The sequence below is a fragment of the Galendromus occidentalis genome, unplaced genomic scaffold (genome assembly GCF_000255335.2).
Source record: "Galendromus occidentalis unplaced genomic scaffold, Mocc_1.1 scf7180000077429, whole genome shotgun sequence".
Classification (NCBI taxonomy): domain Eukaryota; kingdom Metazoa; phylum Arthropoda; class Arachnida; order Mesostigmata; family Phytoseiidae; genus Galendromus; species Galendromus occidentalis.
The window spans coordinates 293,076-320,174 of record NW_003805417.1 but is presented as its reverse complement, the minus strand read 5'-3'; the positions used below and the strand labels follow the sequence as shown (position 1 = coordinate 320,174).

General features: G+C 51.2%; 1 protein-coding gene across 1 annotated transcript; it reads right to left on the bottom strand.

Annotated features, from left to right (window-relative positions):
* Positions 1–1,815: 1,815 nt before the first annotated feature.
* Cngl (Cyclic nucleotide-gated ion channel-like) lies at positions 1,816–25,902 on the bottom strand. Its single transcript, XM_029111288.1, has 28 exons — positions 25,767–25,902; positions 24,067–24,180; positions 23,076–23,291; positions 21,906–22,087; positions 20,075–20,232; positions 19,748–19,825; positions 18,039–18,356; positions 17,391–17,449; positions 17,124–17,185; positions 16,160–16,248; positions 15,881–15,986; positions 15,594–15,740; positions 15,183–15,491; positions 13,024–13,280; positions 10,351–10,412; positions 9,711–9,796; positions 8,549–8,872; positions 7,810–7,923; positions 7,261–7,743; positions 6,931–7,035; positions 6,670–6,786; positions 6,130–6,384; positions 5,144–5,335; positions 4,205–4,355; positions 3,962–4,097; positions 3,686–3,814; positions 2,155–2,378; positions 1,816–2,072 (listed from the first exon to the last, which is right to left on the bottom strand). Exons 1-28 carry the CDS (start codon positions 25,900–25,902, stop codon positions 1,816–1,818), a joined length of 4,866 nt encoding a protein of 1,621 aa, XP_028967121.1.
* Positions 25,903–27,099: the final 1,197 nt, after the last annotated feature.

The window sequence follows — 27,099 nt, the reverse complement described above, 5'->3', positions numbered from 1 at the left end:
CGCGGCGGCTTACTTTGCCTCATAATTGATTCCATGCTGTGGCCCGATTTATTCGACTCCTTACCATCGCTGAAGCTGCGGTCCGAAACAATGTGCTTTGTGTGTGTGTGTAACATGGCGTCTCTCGGCGTCCGCGAACGCCGTCAACGCAACAACCTTGGTATTCGTCGTTGATCATCGTAAAAATTCACTATATTCGACGATATTGTATTACGGACAGAGGCAATGGTATAATCGGAGCGGAAACCGGTTGACTGCTCTGTGGAGGACTCTCACATCTGCGAGAGAACTTCGGCTCCCCGTCCGTCCGTATCTATTCGAAACCACGATGATTCGGAAAACTATCTGCCGAAGCCGGCTTCAGGCTCCAAAACAGAGTCGGAGCAATACCTAATTTGCGACTGTAAGTGTCTTCAATCAGCAACGACCTACGGCCAATAGGTTCGAGCTCGGATAAAGTGCTGAAGCATCTGAGGAAAACCCATTCGGAGCTTTCGAACGCGGAAGAAAAAAATCGGCGATACTCGTGAATTTGTCCAGGAAAAAAAGGGGGATAGTCTTTCGTGAGGGATCGACACTCTCGATAGATTTGACGAGTCAACTTCAATACCGGAATCTAAGGATAGAGTTTGTACCGTAAACGTTGGGTCTCTGGTGGGGGAAAGGTACCTGATCTGACTTCATCAGGGCGGAGTTTCCTGGAAATGCAGAGATTATGAACCTCTGCCGCTCATCCCTTTCCTTCTGGGGAATGTCCAGGGCGTAGCAGTAATTTACAAGGAGTTGCACGTCGACGGTTTTTCTTCGTCCGCGTGTAGTGTTTCGACATACGCTCATTTTGATATACGTTGCCGACTTGTGGAAACTCAGCGACCTCGTCTAATGACTACGATAATGTTCGGAGCGATATCTGATCGAAGTTTACTGATCTCTCTGGTAGAGGAGGTATCGCTTTTGGTCGAGGGATTCATTCGGTGTCATGTATCCATTATGGGATTCGCTTCTAGATCCGAATTAACACAGAAGCTGATCATTCATGCTAATCGTAATTAATGAGATCTCGGAGTGACGACTTCGGAGCGACCAGAATAGAGAGGGGAAGAGAATCGTTCCGGCACACTTTCAGCCGAAGCCGAGGGTGTCTCAAACTGTAACGACCTTTCTTGCTCAAAACTCCATCTCGCAGCGGGGGAAAATGGAATTTGCTCAGGGAGAAAATCACTCCTTTCGAAATCTTCCAACTGTCCGGCGAAGGCTCCGTGTTGTTCCTTGGTCCGAACTCAAGTAACTGCGCTGGCGTGTCTGTTCCTGGTTTCCTCTCATGTCGTGAATGTTAGCGTCAATGATCGATTGATCTTGAGGGTATGTTGCGTGATTCGAGGCACATATTTTTCAGGAAAGGCGGGATCCACGGAACTTGGGTCGACGATTGAATTCCCGAAGCGTCCAAGATGCTCAAACCGAAACCAGCGACTCTGTTCACAGCGTTTGCTCTCGTTGAGCTCTATCTTGATATTTTCGTCCGACCTCGAGTACGGCTGCCATTCGCTCGAACCTTGTCAGGTATCATTTCGCAAAACGAAATGACTGCCCGTCATCTCCGGCGAGGGGCTGACGATGTTTCGCGGCACGATTGAGGTAAATGAGCAGGACCCGGACTCCATGTGGATGTAGTCTTGAGCTCGGGTTGTTGATGATTGTGAAGGCGATGAATATTGAAGTTACATTGATATCCTCACGATGAAGATGATGATGGCGAAGGCGTCCCATCAATCACTGACGGAATGTGGATGGATACTGATCTGTTGTCGATGTTTAGAGTTTCGTCGGATCTCGCAAGTTCGCCCGGGGCGGTAGAAGCAAGTTCATCTGCAATACGAATATAATCCCGGTGAGCTCCGCGGGCGATTCACTTGCCGAGTGGCCGAGAAGTTCGCATTCGTCCCCACCTTTAGCAATCAGCGGTTCCGAAGAGCCCTCATCTATATCGATGAACAGAGTGGTTTTCGTAGACGAGGAGTCGTCCTCGTCTTCATCCGAAATCTCTGATTTCTGGCCCTGCAGTCGGAGCCCTGAAAGTTGACAGACAAGGTCGCAGCCAGATGTCAGGCTTATTTTGCGCGCGACCGTAAGAGCTAAAAGCGCAGAACTAACCCTCCTTGATGGTTGGGAGACCCATGGCCTGACCGGTTGGAGACCATGTGGCGTCGTCCTGCGATGATACGCCCGGCTGATCGTCTCTTCTGTTATCGTGCATTTCCACATTCTCCTCAAGGTTTTCTTTTATGGAATCCGTAGAACAATGCTCGCTTCCCGATTCTAGATCAGCGTCGAATATCAAGGGTGACGCCCGACCGCGCGGGGCTTCATCGTCGAGACTTGGGAGAGAGGACATGAGTCGTTGTTATGCACAGGTATCATTTTTTCTCCGCTTCCTAGAATTTTGAATCTCGCGTCGGACTTTTTGGGGGAGAGCTGTTCTGGAGAGGGTCCGCCCCGCTTTTCAGATGTCGAAAAATTAAGCAGCGGAACCCTCATCGAAACAGCCTTGAATCAGTAAGCCGCGCTGGTCGCACTTTATTGGGAGCGAGATGATTTTTCAAAGAGCTAATTGAAGCGCTGAAGGCATTTTCTATTAGTTTCGCTCCGAGTGCAGTCGACAACACTTGTCGCCAGCTGTAACAAGTTTCATTAGCGAACGAGCTTTCTCAGATGGCACATTCGACGGCGACTTGACTAGAGTCAAGCTCGACGCTCCGAGTAGATAGCGAATTCGAGAGATGCACTGTCTTCCACGCCGAAAGGGCAGTCGCCAGTTGCGCCCCGGGTTCGCTCTCGAGTTGTGTGGAGATGGGCGACTGGGAAATGAGAGCCCAGCTCCGTCCTCACCTTTTCCATTGTTGCGAAGAGCGACTTCTGGAATTCGAGCCGGTCGGACTCTGTTCGGCCACGGAGCTGTAGCGGGACTGACAGAAAGCTCTGGAAAAAATAGGTCGATGAACGAGTTCGTGGGATTTTGTCAGATTCGCATTCTATCGTACGATCTCCGGTTTCCAATGAGATGAGAAGCTCAAGAGCGGAAATGAGGAATGACAATGGAACGAGAATTTATCCAAGATATAAGATGACAGCAACCTACTTTCTACGGTAGGCAGCTACGCGAGAATCCTGACTTGAGCTCGTCTGAGAAGACGGAGAAGAAGTCTCCCGCAACCGAAGATTTTGGTCCGAACGAGAAAGCACGGACTCTATGCAAGGGCTGGCGGAGCTCACTGAAGAGCACTGGCTGTCCGAGGGCAGGATTCGCCTCCTGGAGAGAAATATACCGGTCGAATCAAGGAGGTTCTCTCTGATGAGCCTAATCCTTCGTTTGCCGATCATTCCGGCAAGACATCGTAAAACGCCCACTGGGCCAGCCGCTTGTTCCCGCGAACTCGGAGCGTTGGCCTTCGGATCGCGGCAGATCCCGATATTGATTCCTCCCGACGGAAATGGCAATGAATGATACCAAGCAACTCAATTTGGGAAGTTTGCGTCGGGCTGACGTCGTGAGATGTTCAATCTCCACGGGACATTCGGAAAAATCATGCTGAGCTCGTCGTCATACACGTTTATGACTGCGTCGAGGGGTTGCGATGATGATGATGTGGCTGCGGCTATGCATTATTCGCGCCGTGCTACCTACCTGGCTTGTAGCGTTGGAACGTCAACTGAAGCGAATCTGGCGAGTGATGCTCGCCGGATCTCCGCTCGTCTCGAGGTCGTTCCGAGTTCAGGGAACCGTCCACGGGTAAAAAGCGCGCGGGAAGATCGTCTGCGGATGTCGTCTCGATTTAGGCACTCATATTTCTCGTTTGATTTCTCATAGCAGAGTTCCTCCAACTCGCGTAGGTATCCCTCATAAAACTTCTGCTCGATCGTGTAGTAGCTGCTCTAGAGTCGCTCGGCCGCTTCAACTTACCCGTACCGACGACGGATTTCTTTAGAATCGCGAGACTCTCGGCTAGGGCCGCCAAAGTTCGGATAACTCGACGACGGGTCAGCTTGCAGGACAAGACGCTCCCACGACTGTATATCGCAGGAAGAATGACGACGGCCTTGAAGAGGAGCGAGATTCATGCAATCAGTCTGAACGAGGTGTCCAAAAATCTCATAGACATCGCTTAGCCATAAAGAGGAAGTCGAGTGCGATCGTCGTGATTACCTTCGAGGGAACGGCGTTTCATCTTCTCATCGAATTGCTCCACCAGCATTTTCACCTCCCAATCGTCGCAGGAGGCCTGGCGCACGTCCTCGGTCTTCAGAGCAGGCGCGTGTTCAGAGCTGGCGGCGCTGTTCGAGTTTGTCTGCGCCGCCTGGATACCGAATAACCAATCAGTGTGGGAGCGGAAGTTCAGCCTCACAGATTCTCAATGGATGCAATCAATTCATTTTCTTCCGATTGTCACATTGGTTACAGTCCTTGAATCATTAGTTCGAGAGCGCGAGAAGGTTTGGAAGAATTATGGCGAACGATAGGAGCGAATAGACTCAGAGAGAGTGGCATGAGGAACGAATCCATCGTGCGGGAAATTCTCCATTTTCAAATGAATACGATAGCAGTGTGTGAATTGACATTGAGGTGGGGTATGGGGAGAGAAGTTTGGGGAACACTGGTGTTCACGATTGTTTAGCGAAACGGGAAAACTCGGCAAGAATGATCAAGAATAGAATAGGATGAGTAGGATGTAACGGTAGAAGCCATTAGCCATCAATCGATATAGCATAGTATATCTGAGGGATAAAGAGAGGCACATTGCCTTGGAGCTCACGGTCACCGATTTAATTCGCGGGCCACGAGATTAAAGATTAAATTTAGGTCAGTTTTGGTCAATTTAGGTTTTAATTGCGGATCGGGTCAGGATAAGACTTTCGAACAAAAGCTGAGGCTGAATTTTTAGGAAATATCCGCTCCTTCGCTCCAAGTCGCATGAATGAGTAATGTCAGGTTCAAACGTCTCACGATATGACGCAGAGAGGAAGAGACACAATGCGAATACAAGACAAAAACTACGGGATACCAGAGCGCGCTACCCGACGAAGACCACAAGGAATCGACCTCGTGTGTAATCAGTGGAACGCTTGTGATGTGTTTTCAAATCACCTGTTTCATGGCAAGAGCGGCATCCTGCTTCGATCCGCGTTTGGCCGGCTTTTCTGAGTTCGTTTTCTTCTCCAAGGACGCTGGACGATCATGCGAAGGAATAGATCTCCTAGAGGTTTCCACAAGGTTGTCCGATATCTGCGGGAACTCAAGTTTCCATAGGTCTTCAGGTCCCATTTTCGAAGCCACCACCTGAAGACCATTTAATTCCGAATACTTGATTCTACGAGTACGGTCGACTTATGAAGGGACAAAATCAGCAGCGCAGCCGTCAGCGACACAGTATCTGATAGATCAGCTACAGCGTGGTCTAAAACGCATTCGGGAAATGCTATGAATCGAGATAAAGGCGAACTACGGTATTTCCAGAGCATTGTACCAGGCACCGAATTCAGAGGTTCGCATACACCCGTCGAACACCGACAGCAGGTCCCCCTTTCGCTAATTTGCAATGTACGCTACTCGTAGTGTTCAGATCTTCATCGGCGACGGATGGGTTGTGTCTCGCTTGCGTCTCGGGAGTCTGGTTCTTGTCTATTGTGAAAGGAACGTTCATGCAACGAGATAGGGATCAAGGAGCAGACCGACATTGATACCGATTTCCGACGAAGTATCGGAGCGGGTGTCATTCGCGAATTCTACGTGACATTCTGCATTCTGGGGAGAGCGGGGAGCTTGGCTGAACGAGTCGGATGACTCGCAAAGGGAGGATAGTTTGAGAATTACGGTAGAAATACACAGCATCCCGGGGTGATACAAAAAAGCCGCCGTCGACTCGTCTTGCAGAAAACCCGGGAGACGTTTATTGACGCCTCCCCTTGAATACAGATTCCCGAGCGACATGCATGCGAATCGCAGACTACTCGTCTGCTCATCGTCCGACTAGAAGGCTGGGAGCAGCGAGCAGAAAGAAAGGACGAATCCCTGTAAATTAAGGGGCGCAGGGAACGAGGATGTGATCGAACCTTTGCTCCCGAATCACGTACCATGCCGGGGTGCTCTGTGGCCGAGGTCTGCGACGTCGGGTAGTCATGCCAGGATGCACTGCGGTCCCCAGCCGCCAAGTTACTTAGTTCGCCTCTACTTTCCTCGTGGTTGTGAATGCCGTTGTTGGCGTGCAGTTCGCTAAAAGTGCTCGTCTCAAAACCACTCCTGGGCCAGGAGTTCCGCGGCGACGGATCGAAAACGTCGGACGAAGGCACCTGAAGTCCGCCACCGTATCTCGTAGTTGTCCTCTGTCCCTTCGAGAGGTTGACGAAAAACAAATGAAAATCTAGATTCACCGATTTCCTGCCCGACCGAGCGAGAATCGGGCCATCCGCCGCCCCCGATCATCGTCATGCAATGAATTAGTGATTGCGTGCGTCGTGACTAGAAAATTGTGGGCAACGCACAATTCGAATATCGTGCAGTGAATGCTCGGACGCGACCTATTCAGTAGGTTTTTCCCCGATCTTCGGAAACCGAACCCACTCGATTTCGTATTGAGGGAATGATTATTTGCGCAAAGCTCGGAAGATATTTACCGTTGCCGCGAGAAGGAAGGCGTTATCTTCATCGTCGGATTCGAACGAGGTTTCACTCAGAGAGCAGATGTCTTCTATGAAATTTGGTCCTGGTCTCTGATGGCGGAATTCTTTCTCCTGAGAAATCCCGCTCGATGTTAGCCTGGCACTTCGATCGCACGGAATGCAGCGGATCCTCACCCGGAGAGGAATGCTTCTGTTTTCGGGCAGTTCGAGGAGAGAAGTTGCACAGCAGCCCACAGTCGGGGGAGACATACTCACTTTGAAAATTAGTTCATCCTGCAGTTCGACGATGAGGTTGTCCTTGATCTCAAGCTCGTGCTCGAGGGCTTCGACTCGCGATGTGAGTTCCATGTGTGTATCCTTCTGGAAAGATAATGACATTCTTCCTCGTCCCGTTTTTCGCAGACCGGCAGATTCAACTCGCTATACTCTAGAGACGAACGAATGCACCCCAGTTCATTCTTGGTCGAAACTCCGGAGTTAACAGCTCTTGTACGAAAAAGAGCCTGAATCATTCGCGACTGCGCGGGGCATTTATGACTCGGGCTCATGCCGATACCTTTCCGATTCGAAAAATTCGAAACTTACCAGATAGTCGGTGACGGCAATCTTGATCTGTTTCATGGCAGCAGTGACCATCAGCTCGACATTTTCTTGATCCGTAATAATAAACGTCTGCTGCGAGTGGCTAGCGTCGTCGTCGATTTCCGTCTTCGATTGTCGAGTCAGCGCATCGTCTTCCGATAGGATGTTTGATTGAGCATTGTTATTATTGTTATTGTTGTTGTTGTTAAATACATTGCCGCTGCTGACGGCGACACTGTTAATGTCGTTGTTGTTGTTACTGCTGCTGACGTTGTTGTTGCTATTGTTGTGAGTGATGTTGCCGGCGGCAAGCAAGCCGCCGCCGCCGTCACCCGCATGATCTTCTTCAGGCGGCGAACTCAGTCCCTGCTTAATTGCGCACATTCGAGTAAGTACAGCGCGTCTCTCCGCATAGCCGTCGAATGTGGCGTTCTGCCACAACGCCCGTTTCTTTGGACTCGCGAGCGCATCTAGCTGCCGTCGAACCTTCGCGGATAAGCACGGACTAGGAGGAGTACTTGAAGAAGCCAGCGGGTGCGAGCCACGACTTACTTCGTCTGTCGCTTCTGCAGCCGTAGAGCCGACATGCGTTCCTTCGGCGACTTCGTCAATGCCGCCGACGATTGGCACGTCCTTGAGCGGGGACGACCATTTTCCTTCGGGGGCCTGTCGCAAACACGATCTCATTATTGGCTAGTGTAGAGTGTCCTGGCGGTGGACCGGAGCCTTTTTCCGATGATGGCGCTTTCCCCGGTGGGCAAAAGAAGCGCTTCTTACAATGAAAGATTTTCTCCTTGACCTTACGCTCGTGCATCCATCTATCGGAGCGGAGCTAGACAATAATCGGTGGTCGCGGCTGGGAGCTACGAGTCTCGAAAAGCCTCAAGATCTGCCCAAATGTAAGATCAAGGAACTCCGAGACCAGGGAATGCTCTATTGGCACGGTAAGAACTCTTGCAGTAAGGCCAGAACCTGAGGAGTCCGCACGAAAATATGTACCGAAGAAAATTAACCGACGAAGCATCTTTGCGCTCGATGGGAAGCAGGGCTTACACCGATCGACACGAAAAGGTCTGCCTGATCTCTTCTTTCGAAACTCAGCGCGCTACGGAACGCGGATGGACTGTCATTTGGAGCTCTGCTCACGGCAGGAACTTCGCTGCTCGACACAGGGTCGAAAAATGGGCGGCGGGAAAAGAGTCGCGGCATGTGCGAGGACAGAGCCATTCCGCCCCAACACGTAATGCGATAACTGTCGAAGAGTCGCTAATATACGCATGAGCACACAAACCTCTGTGCGTGGAGAAGTTGCCTTGAGTGGCGAAATAAACACCTCATCGTCGGTCTCTACTCTTGGAGAAAGTTTCGCCAATCTGCTGCTGCTGCTGCCAGAGCCAGGGGCAAGTCCTCGAGGCGACGACTCGGATAACTGAAGGCTCTCCGGACGAGACGACGTCTGTCGGAGGCGCTCTTCATTCGCTCTCGTTGCCTGCTCTCTTTTGAGCATCAGAACTCGGCGGAGTAGAGGAATTTCAGCATCCATCGCCGATCCTGCGGCGCCAGTCGCCGAGGCGGAGATGAGCGGCGGTGGCGGCACTTCGAACGTCGTAGAAACCTGAGAGTTCGCGTGAAAAACGGCTGAGTCCATGAAGCTCGACCATTCGCGCTCGACAATGCAGAAAAATAAAACAGTTTCCCAGAATCGTTCAAAAAGCATCGAAAAGTCGATGTCGCAAGAAAACGGGGTTTGGGCGATCCGTACCATTGTAGCTCTACGTAAGCTTTCTGTGATTCGCTGTCGCGGAAGTGTTCCGGTGTCGAGAGCCCCACAACCAACTCCACCGGCATTACCGCCTTGGTTGAAAAAACGTTTGGAAGTTGGCGGGGCTTCAGAATGCCGTCGCGTCTCCAACTGTGGCGAAACCGTCAGAAGCTCGCTACGGGGTGATCTGCCTGTCGTAGGGTTACAGTGCTGAAGACTCTGGGAGGGATTGATTCGTGCATTTTGAACCTGGGGTGGAGTTGATGTCTGAGCAGGGCTCATGGGAACGCTAGAAGCGGGCCCTGATTCTGTGGCGATGGAAGCGGACGACGCGGATGGCGATCTACGTTGTCTTAGGTCGGCCTGCGACGGAAGAAATTATGAATTCTGTTCTCCAGCCTACGAACAGTGAAGTCTACCCCTCGGCAGGAAGTAGGCATTCTAAATTCGAAGATTCCTCCCCGGTGATATTTCACACGGATCTCCGAGAAAATTTTCCCAAAAGAGAAAGGAATCACTCTAATCACCTGAACAGCGGTCTTTGACTCCTGGGAAGGATGCGTGGAAAAAAGCTGAAGTTAGCTTCGCGGAATATTCGGTCCATTCTCGTTCATCGATCATCATTTCGGGTGCGTCGACGCCCATTTCGCTGTTCAAGCTTCGCTGCGATGGTTCGGAAGGCGAAACTTACGGAACGTCCTGGTCCCATCGAAGAGAACGAAAGGTTGTCCTGGACATCTGCGTCCATGTCGCCTTCGATGCCGCCTATAGTTTGTCCTGGGGAAGGGGAAATTGAAGCTTTATCCTTCCCTGAACGTATCTACGTCCAGCGTAGTATTTTCAAAGGAAGTTCACACTTTTATCATCGTTCTGTATCCAGCCGCGACTCTAGCTCGAGACCATCACCGTGAGATTGAGTACGGAACGCTGGACCACAACCCGGGAATAACATCATTCGGGAAAGAGAGAAATCGAATCGAGACGGCGTCGATGACTCAATTAGTTTATTATCGCGAACTCTCCTGTCGGGACGACGGAGGAGAGGGATTGAGCGACCGAACAGAGGATGTGTCTGCGTGGAACGTTCCCCAACAACATTAATTGATGGAGATGATATTTCAAAAGGCTTTCAGCTGTCGTTCGTTCGGAGTTCGTAAATTTTTCCTCCGGATACAAATGACTTTCTCCAAGCCGTACATCGAGCGGTCGTCTTTTCTTAGTGCTTGTCCCCCTCTCCGATCCGATTTAAACGATGGGAATAACTCCGAGGCGGATGATTTAATCACATTTCTCCGGCCTTCATGAGATCGTCGGAGCGAGTCCCGACTCACCTTTACTAGATTGGAGCACTGGCTCGCCTGTCGACGTTTGACGGTGCCCTACATGGAAGCGTCTGGAAACGGGACAAGTTTTGAGCGCGAGATCGGAGGTTCCACGACAAGGCGTATTTGCCCGTTTCGAAAGAATGACGCATAACAGACGGCTCGAACGTTCCCTACAATGAGCTTTCAAAGTCGACACCATTGCCTCGCACATCGAGTTGATAGCCTGGCCAACGACAATCACAATCAATAGTATATTTGGGAGACGGTAGCTCTCGATCAGCGGGAGAAAAAGTCCCCGATCGACACCCCTGCCCAGCGACATGCAAAGAATCATCGTGGTCATGCTCGGAAGATTTGAGGAGGAAGTTCCTCCTGGAGCGGGTTCCGCGAAGACACTCCCACTGGAGGGTGCATTATTTTAGCGGGGAAGCAGTATCGCATATCGAAGGAGGAACAAATATTGAGATCGAACGAGGGGGCCATTCAGACAGAAATATAGAAGAATACAGGGAAGTACTGGTATCACCCTAAAATTCCGCTCCTAAAGGATCCTCTATGACAAGAGACCGCTTTGTGCAGGACGAACCCCATTATAAGCACAAATCTTTCTAAGGGAAATTCTTCATACGGAAGAAATCGCCACAGGAAAGCTTCCTCATACGCAATGGCTCCTTCACGGAGACTTTTGGATGCGTAGAGTTCGCGAGGGATCCAAAAGAGGCAGCATTACAGGTCGATTCCTATGGGATTGACCGGATTCAATGAGCATTCCCGGAAGATTCATGAGAGATGCACTCATTCACGTCGATGATGAACTTGATCCGCCATTTCAGGGGGCTCAGTCATCTCGCGTCGGATTTATCATCGTATTCCTATAATCGACGTCCAAGGATCTCAGATTTGTAAGCATGCGACCCGAGGGGATCCTTCTTGAGTCAGGCGAGGTGCAAGCCTTAGGGAATATTCAGGGAACGCGAGGGAAGTCTCAAGTCCTGCAGCGTGTCGAACCCAACGACCACTTAGGGAGCAACATCTCCCCTTACAAATGATAGCAGTGTACAGGCAATTCAGAGAGTTCCTCATTATTCGAGGAAATGCCCATTGACATTCACAGCGTTATTCGCAATATCATACGCATATCAGAGTTTCTTCAGTCGAGGCAACGGCCCGGACTGGATTCAATCTGAGAAGCACGTCGGATGAAAAGATCTACGTCAGGCGATGATTGACTACGCAAGATGCTTGGATTGATCAAGGGTTGCGTGCTCCCTAGTTACCTTAAGAGCCGTGAGATGGATTTATTAACGAGGATTCCAGGTCTAGCCGGCGCGGAACGTACAAACCGCACATCAGCAGTGAGTCCCGCGACCGTTGTGCAACTGCAACCGCAATGATAAAGTGCACTTGTATGTGAAGTTTATCTCGATACTAAATGGAGAGAGCACAGCCTTTCGCTCGCATGCATTTCTCGGAGGCAGGCCCAAGGAGAGCCGAAACCTCTGCGACGAACGAGGGGTTTTAAGGCCTTTTACGAAAATGAACTTCACAAGTTTGGATTCGATTTTACGCTCTCGCCTCGAACGGCGTGCTCTACCGGATTTATTTATGTGACGCCCTCTCTTTCTACAGGAACAAGAACTCAGAAGCGACCGGCAAGCTGTAGAAGCATAACCAAACCCGGGGAGAAATAAAATTCCGGACCAATCGTCTCTCTTCGCTGAGGAGATCGTGGACGTAGCTGCCCTGAGTAGGCATTCCGTCAATTAGATGCTCCCTTATCGAGGAAGCCGGCAGGTTTCCACCCGTCCCAGGAAAACACTTTCCCCAGCGCGAATCCGTGGCGAACCGAGATCACGTGGAGCAGAGCGTTGAACACGAGGTGTTGTCTTTCGCAGATAAAGGAAATTACGAGAAACAGATATTTTCAGTCGTTTTGTGCTGTGACAGAGCTACGGGCGTTGCCTTCGCGTGGCATGAGCAGATGGTCTTGGAAGCTGCAGCCGACGACGATTCATCGTACGAGCCAGCGTCCGACGTAGGATTTTGTTTTCACAAACATCCGCGGGGTGGAGGGAGCCGAGTGGGGTTGGGCTTCGAGAGGGAATCAAAACATGAGGGTGGAATCACAAAAAGAGGCGCCTTAGGTTTGGAATCGCCGACTCTCACGGAATCCGTGGTGTGTTTCTTCCTCCTTTTCACTCTGTCATATCGCGACTAGCGACTAGTATAAATAGAAACTGTAAAGGTGGCCACGAACAGCGAGCAGAGCAGCATCTAAACGAGAAAACGATGAGAGGGGAAAATAAAAGAAATGCGCAGCGGCGGCGATGCGGCAGCAGGATTCGTGAGGCAGGGAGGAGGCGCAAAGTTATTTATCTTTAGAGTGGTATCATCGCAACGCGGTCGTTTCGCACGACCGGCGAGCTTCGGAGGGAGGAAGCAAGGAAGGAACTAGCGAGAAAGCTTGCTACATTTCCATATGAGCCGCTAAGCGTACTACGAGGCGCGAGGAGAGCCGCCTGCAAAATCTATCATTGGATATTAATGTTCGCTGCCGCCGCCGCCGGACGACAGATGGCCTCCGTTCTCCTTTTCTTGGCTGGGTGTCAAATGATTGGATAATGAGCGGATCGAAAGCCCACGGCGGACGGACGCACGCTCGCTCGCGCTGCCACTTACGATCCGTTCGAAGCTAGCGTTCCGCTTCGGAGCAGATGTTTGAGGTCTTTCCTGAATTTTCGTATCGTATTCATTGACTTCTGCGTGCTTGGTGCGCCCGATGCAGTCCCGACTGGCGATCGAGTAGGCGACTTCGGCGATTTTTGTGATTCTGGAAGCGATGCCGTGTCCCCGACCTCGGGTTCCATAGTTGGTGCGTGACCCACGCTGGGGACCATAGGCCCGGCTGCCGCGGCTTGGGACTGCACATCTCCTTCCTGTGAATTTCGAGGAGAAAATCCTTGTCAGGAGATCGGGTTTCAAAACCGGCTCCGCTCAGAGCCGGACCAAAAATTTCTCCTGAGTACGTGGCTGTATTCTACTAAGAAGAAAGTTTGTATTTGATTTTTCGCCGTCCAATTTATTATCAGGTCATTCGGCATGGGAACATCTCCGCTACGGTCCAGGGTACCCGATGCCCAATATTCATCTCTAAAACAGAATTTGGACGCTCCTGGTGCTTCGATATGTGGAGAACTTCTCATCAAGAACTCCGGCTCGAGTCCCCGTGAATGAGTTCCCGGGGCTGTGACCGAGAATCTTGTGTCGACCGAACACTTTATCCAGCTCACCGTCAGCGATCAGGCTCCGTGGAAGGGAAAACTCTGATTCCAGAATAGCGATTCCCGTCGATTTCGCCCCGACGGCGTGCGAACACCCGATGCGACGCAATAGTTTCAGTAAGACGCGGACACGAATCCCCGTCGATTTGGGGGCGCGAACCTCGAACTTCGACGTGAACCCGGGGGATAGGGCGATCCAGGATAGGGAGGATAGGGGATTGGAGGGATAGGGCGATCCAAAATAAAGCGGCTCCCCTCGTTCGGTCAATCAACGAGTCACGTCGTAGCGTTTGTATTCGAGTTCTGGACACTCTCACCCCGATTCCGCAGCAAAAGTCTCTCCCAGAGCTTCGAGGAAACACACCCCTGAGGAGCAGCGCTTATAAAACGAGAAGACTTCTCCATCTGATCGGAAGGTTGGAGTCGCAGAGACCTGGTGCAGCTTCGGGGAATTGAACACTGGGGAAAAAAATCAGCGGGAAGTTTCGAAGACGAGCAAGACGGCGGGACCACAAACATGCTCTGGATGGGACTGGCGCGTCGAGACGCGAGTACAACAACTAGGGGTAGAACGTGTCACAGGAGGACAGGAGAAGTGAATCCAACACGAGCACGTCGTCCGTCGCCGCTACCAACAAAGGAACATAAAAATGTGTTTCCTGCTCTCTGCTCGCGCGCCCAAAAGGCTTGTGAGCTGCGTGTAGTTCTTCACGTCATTGTCTCCAGAAGTCGCTGAGTGGGTGGGCGAAACAGAGAGAACTCGGGATTGCTTCCGCCTAGCTGTGACGACGGGAAGTCCCGTCCGAGAATCTCAGCTCAACCGCCGTCTGGGGCAATGATTCCATCGAACGTCCGTAATTCGCATTTGAGGCCTTCGTTGAGGGGATCCGCGAATGGGGAAGTCGAACGAGGACTTCCCGGACGATCTGATTCCGATCGGTCCGCGCTAATGATCCGAACGCTATTCAACATGCATTTCGGATTCCCTCCTTCGATTCGAAGAGACGGCTAAAAAGATCCATCCAAGATCGTAATCTCCCAACGGAGCCTTCCGAAGAGCTCGGTGATCTATTTGTAGACGTAAGGTTTCGCCCTCCAATTCGGCGGGCTGGTTGACCGGCACAGCGAACCGTGAACGAGGCTCAATTGTGCGGAGGGCTGTTGTGTTTAATGGCTAAGTCGAATTTACGTCGACGGGGAGAAGAAGCCCTCAGTACGGAGCGTCGAGGTGACTACTAACGAAGGAGCTCGAGCCAAAGAGCACCACCATGACCCAGAAATCCGATGGTCCGCAATTTCCATGAGAGCCGTGAAAGAAATCACCTCGAGAGAAAATGATAGCAGCGCAGCCCGAAAAACACCCCTGAGATCCGAGAGGACTCTCTCCCCGAGGAAGACCCACGCCCACTCCTTTCGACATCGCAACCAAGCTCCTATCCGCGTTTCGTTCTGTCCCCTTGCTCGCAATCGTGAAATGTATCGCCGGCGGACGAAATTCGGTGAAATCGATCAGAAAAGTTTTTTGATAGGAATTCCCTGGCTGAATCAAGAGCTCACCTGTTGTACGAGTTGCAGCGGTTGTTGTTTCAACGGTGTATTGGCTTGCATAGGACAATTTATTGTTGAAGAAAGTCCAGCGTCCATCAAACGCTTCCGGCCCATAGCCCGCAGAATCTCTTGGGCCTCCGGATAGTCCCTCATTGCCGAGAGAACATCTTCCCGAGACAGCGAAAATAACTCTGAATATCCCACGGATCGTACATCGGCGGTTCGTCGATTGAAACCGTCAAGGTTGAGAATACCGATTTCTCCGAAAAAATCACCCGGCTTCATTTGGGTTAAAACTTTTCCCGTCTCACTTATTACCTGGGAAGAACAGAGAAACAAAAACATTTCAGCGACGACCACCCACGACCTTCGACAGTGACATGGAGTGAAATGTTGGGATTCGCAGAAAACCGCCCTCACCTCGAGAATACCGTCTGCGATGATAAACATCTCTCGGGCCACTTCCCCTTTCCGACAGATGAGGTCTCCAGGCGTGAAAATATACGCACGCATCTTTAAAACAAGGTCATGCAAAAACTCCGGTTGGCACTCTTGGAAGATCGAAACCTGTGGAAAGATTCAATCATTAAACAACCATCGGGGATTACCGTCCCGCATCGAGCTCCGCCTCAGGGTCGGAGTAATTTCGAGTAAAATGCGAGGTTCCCAGCGTTTTGAGAAGGAGTCTCCGATTGAGCATAACGAACCTTTTTGAGCGTCTTGAGATTTACATGAAGAGCAAGTTCGGTCTTTAACTTATCTGGAAGACCGCCCAATGCCGAATTTATGTCTCCTCCTCCTCTCATTCGGCCGCTGTGGAAGAATAAGGGTTTGAATCCGAGATAGCCGAGAGACGTGATAGAGACGTTCAAAGGAGCCCATGTGGAGCTTGGCGAAAATCCGTCAGCTCTGGCGGTTTCGGAGCATCGCTGAAGACTCGATCAAGCGTAAACTGTTACATAGACTTGAAGAGGAAATCCTCTTACCGCGACCAGGAGTAGTCGTACCATCGTTGAACTCGCCTCTGCATCTGGTGAGGCACTTTATGATGACGCATGTACAATTTGGCTCCATCCTGAGAAAATAGGGCCAAAACGATTGTTAGTCCGAGCCAGACTCGGAACATCGGATTAAATGATGCTGCTAGATGACTCCCGAAGATGAGACTAGTCGGCGCCGTCGATCCAGGAATTCCTCCTCGACCATAGTTAATTCTCTGATCAGCCCTTCCGCCCTTGACTGTCGGTGAACAAAGTCCAAAGCTTTGAAAATGGTCCGTCCGAGCAAGTTAGTTTCTGTCTGTCGGAGACGGTGGTGTTTTTTTCTTTCGAATCAGGAGTTTTCTCGAGCGAATCCATTAAACCTTCCCTCTCCCCGCTCAGGCCCTCGCTTCTCTCACACGCTCCCAGTCTTCCACACAAGCGTTCTGCTGTCCTCTCTCTCTGACGTGAACGGCTCCATTAATCAACGACTTCGGATATATACTCTCAGAGACCCTGTCCAAATAGGAAACGCATAAGAGGATCTCTACGCGCTTCGCTCCCTCTCGCAGTTAGTGTGCTTCAGACTGCTTTGCTTTCACTGACTTCGCTCGCGCACCGCTAGTTTTCCCTGCACGCTTTCGTCTTCTTTGTTCCCTTGGCCACTCTGTGCAAGTGGTCAAGATCATCATTGTGGTATATACGCTGTCTGAAGCCGCGAACGGAGAATCGTCGACGCTACAGAGGAGCTAACTCAATGAACACTCCTGTTCGTCAACTGGAGCTTCAGCTCCAAGAGTCGGGATCGAGTAGACCGTCATACGGACCCCTCCTCCACGACCCCGACTCTGCTTCTTTCGACGCGACCTCGACACGGTCACCTGTCGCGGAGGAACTATGGCAGAGTTCGAGAGATCCAAACTTCGTTCATTCGTCATCGAGGGGCATCCTTTCTAATGTATCTACTCACCAGTAAACGCTCGAATTCGAGTCGTGATGCATTGCGATTAGTAATGACGTTCCCAACTTGGCCTGGAATGATTAGATATTCATTTAATAAAGCGTCCGAACCCCGGCCTATCCTTGAGAGTATTTCTGCGGGCTTCTAACAAATCATGCATAGAAAAGCTCTTCGTGAACTCTCCGTTCCCTTGAACATGAACTACATGAGTTCCACGACTTCTCCATCCAGGTTCTTGGAAAGAGAGAAATTTTCGAGCGATGCCCGCGGACTCACCCACAATCGTAGCGAAGATAAACACTCCGATAAGGTAGGAGAGTATTGTAAAAGCATATCTGGAAAAATTCGCGAATTCTCATTACAATCACCATGTCTTCACATAGCGACGTGTACTATCTGTGCTCAGCGGGACGCGACGGGGGCTGAATTCACGTGCGGGCCCGGTAGATGACGATCTGGGTGCGCCCCCGTCTCATTGACCATCCGCACCACGGAAAGTCGAGGCATTCGTCGATGGTTCAAAGAACTGCGAGAGTCTGAAGTTCTCCCGGCCTTGATTCAGTATAAAATCCCGAACTACGCCGCAGGTGTTGGCCACGGTTTTCCTCTACTCGAATGTATACGGAGCAGGGAGAAAGGACTTTCATCCGTGGGGAGTTTTTTGTCTCTTGTGAGCAAGCGAGCGAGAGAGTTGTCCCGAAGCAGGCGGTGTATCCCGGTCCCATTAGGCGAAACATATTTGTCGCTGACTCCTCTAAAAGCTCTCTCGGGCGCTTGTGAGTAAGTGATGCGGAGGGTCAGCTAGAATTGTGTGGCTGGCGGTCCGGCCGCGGCGAACACAAAGAAAACGGCGCCCGACGGCAGTCCAAGATATCCGCAGCACTTCTGGAAAACAGCTTTCCGAGTTCAGTCGATTGTACTCACTGAAGATTTGAGCTCGGTGTCACGTGATCACCACCGATAGTCGTTAGCGTCAGGGTTGACCAGTAAACGGAAGCGACGTATTTGCGCGTGATGGCTCGCCATTCGGCGTTATCGCTCTTGTACGGGTTGGTGTACGCCCAGGCCCCTCGGAAATTTTCAAACTCGGAGAGCATATAATGGAAACAGCCGAACCAGTGTGATAGCAAAAGAAGAATATGAATCAGATTGGCTACCCTCCAGAAGTTTGGGTAAATCGTTCGACTTTCCACCATATAGTAGAATCTGTAGCAGCGATACACCTTGATGAATCGAGGAAATCTGTAAGGGAGGAGAGCGCATTCTTAATCGCGGAGCCGAGCCGACCTTCAGAATAGAACATTTTCCTCCGACGATACGGTGCCCGAACAGCCCGTTTGTCGCTCGAGTTCATGATGCGCGAAGAAGTTTCGAAAGCTGTTCTCCGAGTCAATAGGGAACCCGGAGGCCAGGTAAGTACAGGGAGGGATTGCCGGGGAAATTCTCCGTCAGCTCCCAACTCCGCTGTAGAACGGAATAGAACTCAGTGTTCGAGTGTTCCTCTCTTGCTCCGGGGAACACAGGAGCCACTCGTCGGCTATTCTGCCAGTACGACTTAAATCAAACCAAGCGAATGCAGATCAACAAAGCTCGGCTCAATGAGAGCTCGTTCGTTTGTCATCCACAAAGAACGTCTGACGTCTTTCATTGTTTACAGCGACGAGCTCGTAGATTAGAGCACAAAGAACAGATTACTTTGGCGGACAGGGGCGAGTTCTTCGGAGCCCGTGTTGTTGTTGCTTTGTATCTGCTTTGTATAAAGGGGAACACCGAGAATACCGCCACGGTCCACAGCGTTTGTCCGAACGAGAGAGTATGAGCATCTTTCTTTTTTTTCAGGCTTGTCGCCGTGGTCCCAATTCGAGTCCCCCCGGATCCGAAGACAAAGGTGAAATCGAAAGAGAGTACGTCCGGCTGACAGCATCGATAATGAAATTGGGAATGATGATAAATATTTTGGTCAAGCTAAACTTGCACTGTGGTCAATCAATGCAATCTGGTCAAATTCGGTCGGACAGAGTTCGGTTGCAGCGTTCTCGTATGGTTCGGTGATGTCCTTGGATGAGCAGCAGTGGATTGTTATCTCGGGGAGCGCTGGGGGCCGTCGGATGGTTTTCCTCCTCGTCTTTTTCTTCTCCGCCAGAGGCATTTTTCCATCTGTTTGACGGACGGACGGACAGACAGACGAACGGGCAGTTGGTCCGTCAGGCCGTCGCTGTGTCTGTCCATCAGTCCGTCTGTCCGTCCGTCCGCCCATTCGTTCGATTCAATAAGCTGTGTGTTCCATCTGCTCGGTCGTACATTACTTCTGTCGTGCTTGTTGGACGCAAAAGAACTTTACGTCGCGCTGTTCATTAACAACCTCACTACTGACAATGTCGACAAGCAACGAATTTGGACATTTTCCAACCAGAGACGACTTGTCTACGAAACATCAATTGTCTGCAGAGCCAACACGAGTAGATATGACTCGGGTTTTCGGTGGAACGCGAAGCTTGTTCATTCTGTTCTCTGTCCTCTAAGCGCGGAACCGTTTTTATTTTCTACGCCCGAAATAGATTAGGAGCAGGAATGAACGGGAGACATTCAGAATGAAGAGCAGCGATGCAGCAGTCGTCTTTTCCAGCACTCACCTAAGTAGGGGAGTTACCCCTATGATGAACTGTAGGAGGTCCAGGGGTGTCAACGATACCAGATCGAGAAGGAAACTCCTATAATTCAATCGTGCATGCGTCAGGGATCGGAGCGACCTGATTCAGGTCTCTCCTTCTTGGGTAGTTTTATTCGAATCGTCGAAAAAATAATTCCGATGGCGACCGCTCCTGAATCCCCGTCGGCATCGGGCAGAATAGTGGGATAAAGAATCCACGCTACTCAGCTGCAGCAATCGTCGTAGAACTGCGAGAGCAACATGAGCCTGCATTCCCCGAAAGGACAAATTGTGAATCGTTCTCAAATACCTGGATCTTAAGTAGTGGCCTCGTAATTTCCTTCCTTCGGACACCATTAACCCTTGTTCCAAGTATCCTGTTCGGAGCTGAATGACGATGTCGAGCAGGTAGACAAAATCTGAGAAACCGTCGAATGCAATCCACATAAACACTGACAGGTGCTGTATCTGGAACGAAGGAGAAGCATTTTCGTTTGTTCGAGCGACGACACAGCTGAGGGGAGTCCACAGGTTCTCGAGCGATACCAAGGCAGCGATCTCAGAAAAACGCTATGAGCACAGATCGGAGCAGAACGGTGAGCTCTTTCCAGGAAATCGGGGGGCGAGTATTTGTATGAGAAGACCGGAATAGGTGAACAGGGAGACGATCAGAGTCGATTCTCCCCGGAGCTCTTCAAAGCGGAAAAATCTTCAAAAAGATCCGAAGAGCGATAAGAAAGAAAAATCGCTCGGTCCAACCGAGCGGAAAAATTGGCACACGAGAGTTTGTCGACGTTCCGAAGGGGCCTCCCCTGAAAATCGGTCTCCACACCTCAGCGTGCCCCGTCTCTATCATCGTTCCTTCCCCCCTGATTCTCCTGTCTGCCGACGGTCTACCGTCGAGCCGTTATCTGTCTTCATCCTTGTAGTACAAGTAGGAGTTGTGCCCAGAGCCGTGACTCAATCATCCGACTGAATGGGTGGCACGTGGAAGAGGCGTGTGAATTAAGTTCTCCCGTGAAATCGTCGAAACTGTCTCCGCCCGCCCTTCGGGCTTTTCGCCAACCGTCCGCAGCTCTCTGCTTTGGGCCTTGTCGCTGTTATCCCAAGTGTCGCCATCGTGGTTGATATTGGCTATCTCTTACATCGTATCTGAATTTTTCCGTAGGCAGGAGAGGATGCTCGTCGACGACATTCCAGAACTCTCACAAGTATTTGAATTCTCCAAATTATATGGCTAAATTGTCATTCCAGAGATTCCTGACACTGCAAACGAGCGGATTCGCTCGTCATGAGGGCTTCAATTCCGTCCCGAACCCTGCCCATTGTCACCGCGGGGAACCACAGAGTCGATCTCACCAGAAACGATTCTTTGAGACACTCTCAGCGGGATTCCGAACGAGGGCAATACAACGGAGTCCTGGATTGGCCCGAATCGCTCGGAAAATACGGACGCGAGCCGTTCAGGAGTTTCTTAATCAGATCATGTCAACCCGTGTGAGCTTCCGTCGGACATATAACCCAATCAAAGACACGGAACCGCGTCGCTGTCATCTGTCGGAGTCAGTCGGAGTAAATCTCACTCACTCGTCGAACCCCACTCAGTCAGCCTCGACGTCGACTCAACGCAGCAGTCAGATTTTGCTCGACTCTTAAGTTCTCGACACGAATTCACTCCGCCTCTGGACGCTTCCGCCGAACCCTTCCCCGAGCCGACCCGCTTCGGTTGGTAGTGAAATCATGTGTGAACAAACGAGACGGATCCCATCAGAGGCCAGCGTCGCCGGCGGAACTTCTTCCAAACAACGTGCGCAAATAACCCCACCGCCAAGTTCGTCTTATGCTGAAGAGCGTTCGAAATCCTCTCGGCCGAACATTGCGGTCGGGACGAACAAAGTCACAACGACGGGAAGGCAAGCGACCAAATTGGCACGATGAGTTGCGACCTTAGAACGGCGAGCTTCCTCTCATTATGCTAATAGGGAGAATTCCCATCGAAATTTCTTGCACGGCTCTCCATGATAGTCGGAGACCTACGTTGACGGTCGTCGGTAACGGCGAGCATCAGCGTTTCAGCCGTAGGCTCGTTCCCGCCAGAGCTCCGCGTTCCATGTACCTAGTTGGCTCGATCGCGAGCTTACCTCCGTAAAAGTCTGTCTGAGAATTAGAGCCCAGGCGTTGTAGAGCACGCATACTGTTAGCAGCCAAAGCCATAAGAACATAGCATTTTCATCAGGATTTATGACTCCGAACATCAGCTGGCGACACGTAGACCGTGACCAAAGTCTGGGCTTCGGAATCAGCTCTCCTTCCGTAACAGGATCTGAAATGAAGAAACGAGGGATCGGGTTGGCTAAGTGAATTATTCGCTCTATGACGCCTCGTACGGGATTCCGCTCGGTCGGCTACGGTGACAAAACTACCGAAAGCGACAACTCGACGGCACCACCGTCATTCAATATCTTCGCGATATCCAGTGCAGCAACTCTCGGTCTCGTTGTTTGATGCGGCCCGGGGGCGAAAACCACAGCGAGGAGCGATGTACGACTTTGCTGTCTACGACGCTATTCCAGTAGAGGAGACTTTCGTAATCTCGACCACTTTCTTCGTGAGGAGGCTAAAGTTTCCTCATACGATCGCAGCCTCCGCGATCATTCGATATAACCAAAAATGGTTAGAGAAGCAGTAATCGGACCTTGTGATATCGAGAAAAGGAAACGAACGACCGTGAGTAATAGAGTCGATGGGCGCTTAGCCGAATCTGCGGACAACGGAGACGCAGCAGCAGCATCATAACGCTCAACTGATCACCCGAAATTGTCCGACCGAACTGCAAATGTCTTCTTTATTGTTGTTAATTGGAAATCGGTGTTACGTTGCCCGGCTATTGTGAGATCGGAAGGAGGAGGAGCACCAAAGGCATTCGGCTCGCTGCGACAAGGAAAAGGTGACGACCAGCGGTGAATCGCGTTGTCGGAGCAACGAAATCTACGAAACGAGTTCCCGAGCTGGGTCCTCGCGTTTGGGCTCGTGGCCAGTCGTGATTTCTTACAGGTGATAGATTTTCTGTTTTTCGCCACGGCCAACCGACTTCCTCCATATCTGCATGCAGAGCTCCATCTCTGGCGATGAGAAATCCCCTCAACGTAGACTCCGAGCCGAATTTTCTTCCGAATGTGATGCGATACAAAATTCGAATGAAAATCTCTTACCATACTTCTCGAGTTTTGATTCTTTCACTCCCAGATGGATTCCTGGACAGTGAAACGAACGCGACGGAAGGACATGCAGAGAGCGAGCTCGGTACTTACTGCCGTCAGCATCCTGTGCTTCGCCGATGTGCCTGGTCGAGAAGCGTTGCAGGAAGGAGTCTTCACGTTTTAGGGGCGCTTTTTTCTGATTGACACTCATCGCTCCGGAGATCTGGACGGTTGTCCGAAGCTTAGACCAGCGCGAGGCGCCACTTCCAAGTGGAGTGCCCGGTGGAAGGTGAGCCAGAAAAGCTGGCAGACCGTCTTCTTTTGTATCTGTGGATTGAAGTCAAATGAAACCCTCAATTTCAATAAGGAAATCGCTCGCGTGCTCACACGCATCCAACCGCATCTGAGCTCATCGCACTCCGAGCGGAATGAGCATGCGACCGTACGCGTCGGAGTCGCCATACGGACAAAGCGTTTGTGCGATCCCCAAATTCTCATGAGAGTTCTTTCTACTCCTCCGATTAGCGAAGATCTGTGTGGTTTTTTTTCAGGTTTAACGCGTTGAGGATGAGCTCCTCCGAAGGAGAATCTCGACTTCGCCTAATCCTCGTAGAGGTCAACGCAAAGCAAAACATATTCCTTCGCTCCGTAACTTCGTCGACATCGTTTGCAAGTTTGATCATGCGGCGCGTACACAAAGCAAGCTGCTTTGAAATAATGAACCGTTGCTGGACTAAGTACCGGGGAACACTTGCTCTCCGGAAAAGTTTTCCCCGAGCAAAGCCATTACGCGGCCACGCGAAGGGCCGACGGGGAGAAAAAAGGAGCACGAACTACGGATTTCTCTATAACGGAAAACGATACGAAACTACTAATTGCAAGTGCAACATACTCATCGTCCCATTGGGTGAGGTATGCCGTTTGGAAGCTGAGTTTGAGTCGGTGGGAAGCGCGGGTGGGTTCGAACTGCTGCTACTAGTAGGTGCACGTGCACGGAGTGTAGGTGAACGAGGTGAGGAATCAACGGACGGCACTTCGGCTGCCGCTGTGGTCGCAGCTGCCGGTGGCATCGCAGTTGTCGCGGCGGATGCCGACTCCTCACCGTAGACAGCGGTGGGCGTTGCTGAATTCATAGCCGTCGAATCCGGGCTCGCAGCGCGATGCAGAGGACGATTCTGGCCTGATCCGTCCACCATCATGGCCACGCGACCGCCACCTGCGAAAACCTCTCGAGCCTTAACGATACGGTTGGGCACTGGCGGGGAGGGGAGATGTTTGGGCTTTCTCACTCGGGACAAGCTAATTACAGCCTCGAACATTCATCACCGCGAGACCTGCCTCCGGAGTAAGTCGTCACCGGAGTAAGTATCGGAAATCTAATGACGGCTCTTCCCGCTCACAATGGATACAAATTGATGGATAGATCAACGGTTGGATGGATGGATGGATGGGTGCAGGAGCCTCTTCGACATGAATCTCGCGGAATCACCGAGGGACCCTCGTGATTCCGTCGTCGGATGAGAACGCGTTCACTCCGTCACGGTCGCGTCGGGACTCGTTGCCTCGTTTCGAACTTCGCTCTCTTCGTTTCGACTTCACAGCGAATCAGCTCTTTCGATGGTAATCCGCAGGGTGACCACTTGTTCGGCCGAGAATTCCTCGCTGCTCTCATTAATGATTAACTCCGGTCGGAAATCTTGTTCGAAGGCTTAACGAGCCCCCAACCGACGAGACTCTCACATCACAAGATCTCATCGTAATCGAACTAAGACCGTTGTTGACACAAGGCAAGCAAACGGCGGGAGGACGAGGAGGTAACTGATGAGTGAGTTGGTGATCACCATTCAATTATGCCGGCCTGATGAAAGGGACTCAACCAACGAGCGTCTGGGAGAATCGGTGACGTTTCGATTCCGTACTCCGAAGCCGCTGGCTTCGCTCGAATTCGTGAGAGGCAAGAGCTAAATGATTGCGGTCGATTCCGGCTCCGGGAAAAATCCCTGTGAGGCCGAGAATAATGAATACTACGGATTCCGTTTTGTCCATGATTGATCCGAAGAGAATTCGAGCTCGCGTGCCTTGCGTCCATGAGCCCGGAATAATACGCAACAGCATCGGGTTGCTAGGTGGAGAATCTGAGAATCCTTCCACAACTCAAGAAACAAATGAGCTCCCTCATGATGGACGATGTTCCCGTCCAGGATATTCCGCTCGGTCGGGGATGAGTTATGAAAAATGCAAAACTCAAACCAACGTTTCTCCGCAACTTGGGAAGCATCGCTGCTGTTGGTTCCGCCGAGGGGAAGTCGTTTGTCTGCGACACCTCATGGAACAAGGGGTCCCAGTCATGAGTCCATAGACGTTCCCGCGGTCGGACCGACGAATCGAGTGTCGGAGGAGATTCGACTTCTCTTCGACATCGACCGTCCGTCCCTCTTCCGGAAACTGTTTATGTGCGGGAGTCCGTCATGATCAAGACCATGTAAGCGACGCGACAGCTACCGTCGCGTAGACTTATCATCTTTATCGTGGCCCTATGTTCTCATGAATGATCAGTTTCCCAGATCCAAGTGGTTTGGGTCCAGCCGATGTTCGATCAAAAGGACGCCATCGGACGCCATCAGACGCTTGTTCGGCGCGTGTCGTTCATTATGCCGAGCTTCTTTGAGCACAACAGATCTGATAATGCTTTCACACATTATCGAGAATCGGCGATTGGCGGAACGAAGCCCGAGGACGACGTCGAGCGGAGATTTTGTCGCTGAAAACTGCGTGCTCCAGCTACCACTGCCATTCGTTTACCTGTTAGAAGGGCCGTAGCCACCTGCGCCTGGGGAGTTCCGGTGTTGCTCGTCGAGCCGTAGGTGGTGCCCTGTCGAGACGCGGACGGGGGCAGAATTGCCCCCGTCTGCGGTTGCGATGGGCGATGACCCTCCATCGTTGGTCCTCGGTCGCTCTGAAATATGAATGAAGAGACGATAGTTGGAAAAATAGAAAAAGCCCACTGTTCGTTGACGAGGGCGGTCACAGTTGATTGGAGCCTCATGGACCCGAACCAAACGCTCGGCTCCCGACAGAAAATACTTTTTTTACGTTTCCCGAAGCGAATGGCACCAGATAACAAAAATGGATTCATCCTATGCGATGATGAATGCGAAATAATCACCCGTGATTGCTCATCGAGAAAATCGCACCCTTGAATAGAAAATCCTCGCATCTCTAAAGCTCTTCAGGCGAAGAGATTAGACCTTCGTCGATGGGAGGAAATTCGATGTCAGGTCGGTGCAGATGCCTCCTGAGCTTCTCGAGCTCTCAATATTCATTGTGAATCTAAGCGATAATGTGCTGATCGCAAACTCGTGCTCAGGCTCCCCGATGGATCTGCTTCCCGCCTCTGTTGACCTATTTGGGGAGTCGCAGCTCCCTTACACTTCCGTCGCGTTCATGCTCTGGTCGAACTTCGCCAGGCTGCGAGAAGTCGCAACAACTTGCGATGCATTTGACTTCTTATCGAGGATCGCAACGAGGTTGGGGACCGGGCACTGTGTAGCACTTTCGGAAGCCCTCGATGACTGATTCGAAGACAACGGGGACGATATACGGGTTGGAACCGTGAAATCGGCCTGTGAGATTGAACTCCACGGGTGACTACCGTACTCGGTGGTCGAGCGGACGCACGAACAAAGTGCCGATAACCTCCTCTTCCATATCGTCCCAAGATTCTGAGGGCCCGCGGTAAATCTCACCAGCCGCTCCTTCGAATTCGTGTGTTCCGCTTCCGAATAACTACGCCGCCGACAAGTCGAATCAGCGAACGTTATAGGGTCAGACGATAATTGTTTGCTCGTACGTCAAAAAAGCATGGACGTCTTGTGCCTCGACCTCGTAGAATATTGCCTCCCAATATAGAAGTTGCTTCTCGTGTTGTTGTTGTTGTTGCTGTTGTTCTCACTGTGGCAGAGAAGCATATATGGAGTTGCGCAGATCCACACGTCAATATAGTGGACATGTTCCATACGGAAGCGGGAGCCTCGTCTGATAAAATATCGGTCTCGAGGGTTCTACCTCGCCGTCGTCCAATATATTTTCTCCGATTCTCTTCTCGCAGTATGACAGCGTTCTGAAATGCGAACCT

Bases quoted from the DNA above. Each gene is read 5' to 3' on its own strand.
- Cngl (XM_029111288.1), bottom strand. From the start codon at position 25,902: ATGGAGGGTCATCGCCCATCGCAACCGCAGACGGGGGCAATTCTGCCC. The intron at 20,233-21,905 runs GTAAGCTCGCGA...CCTTCGTTCCAG, and splicing joins TCAGACAGACTTTTACGGAG to ATACAGCACCTGTCAGTGTT. The intron at 5,336-6,129 runs GTACGTGATTCG...AATGGTCTTCAG, and splicing joins CCACAGAGCACCCCGGCATG to GTGGTGGCTTCGAAAATGGG.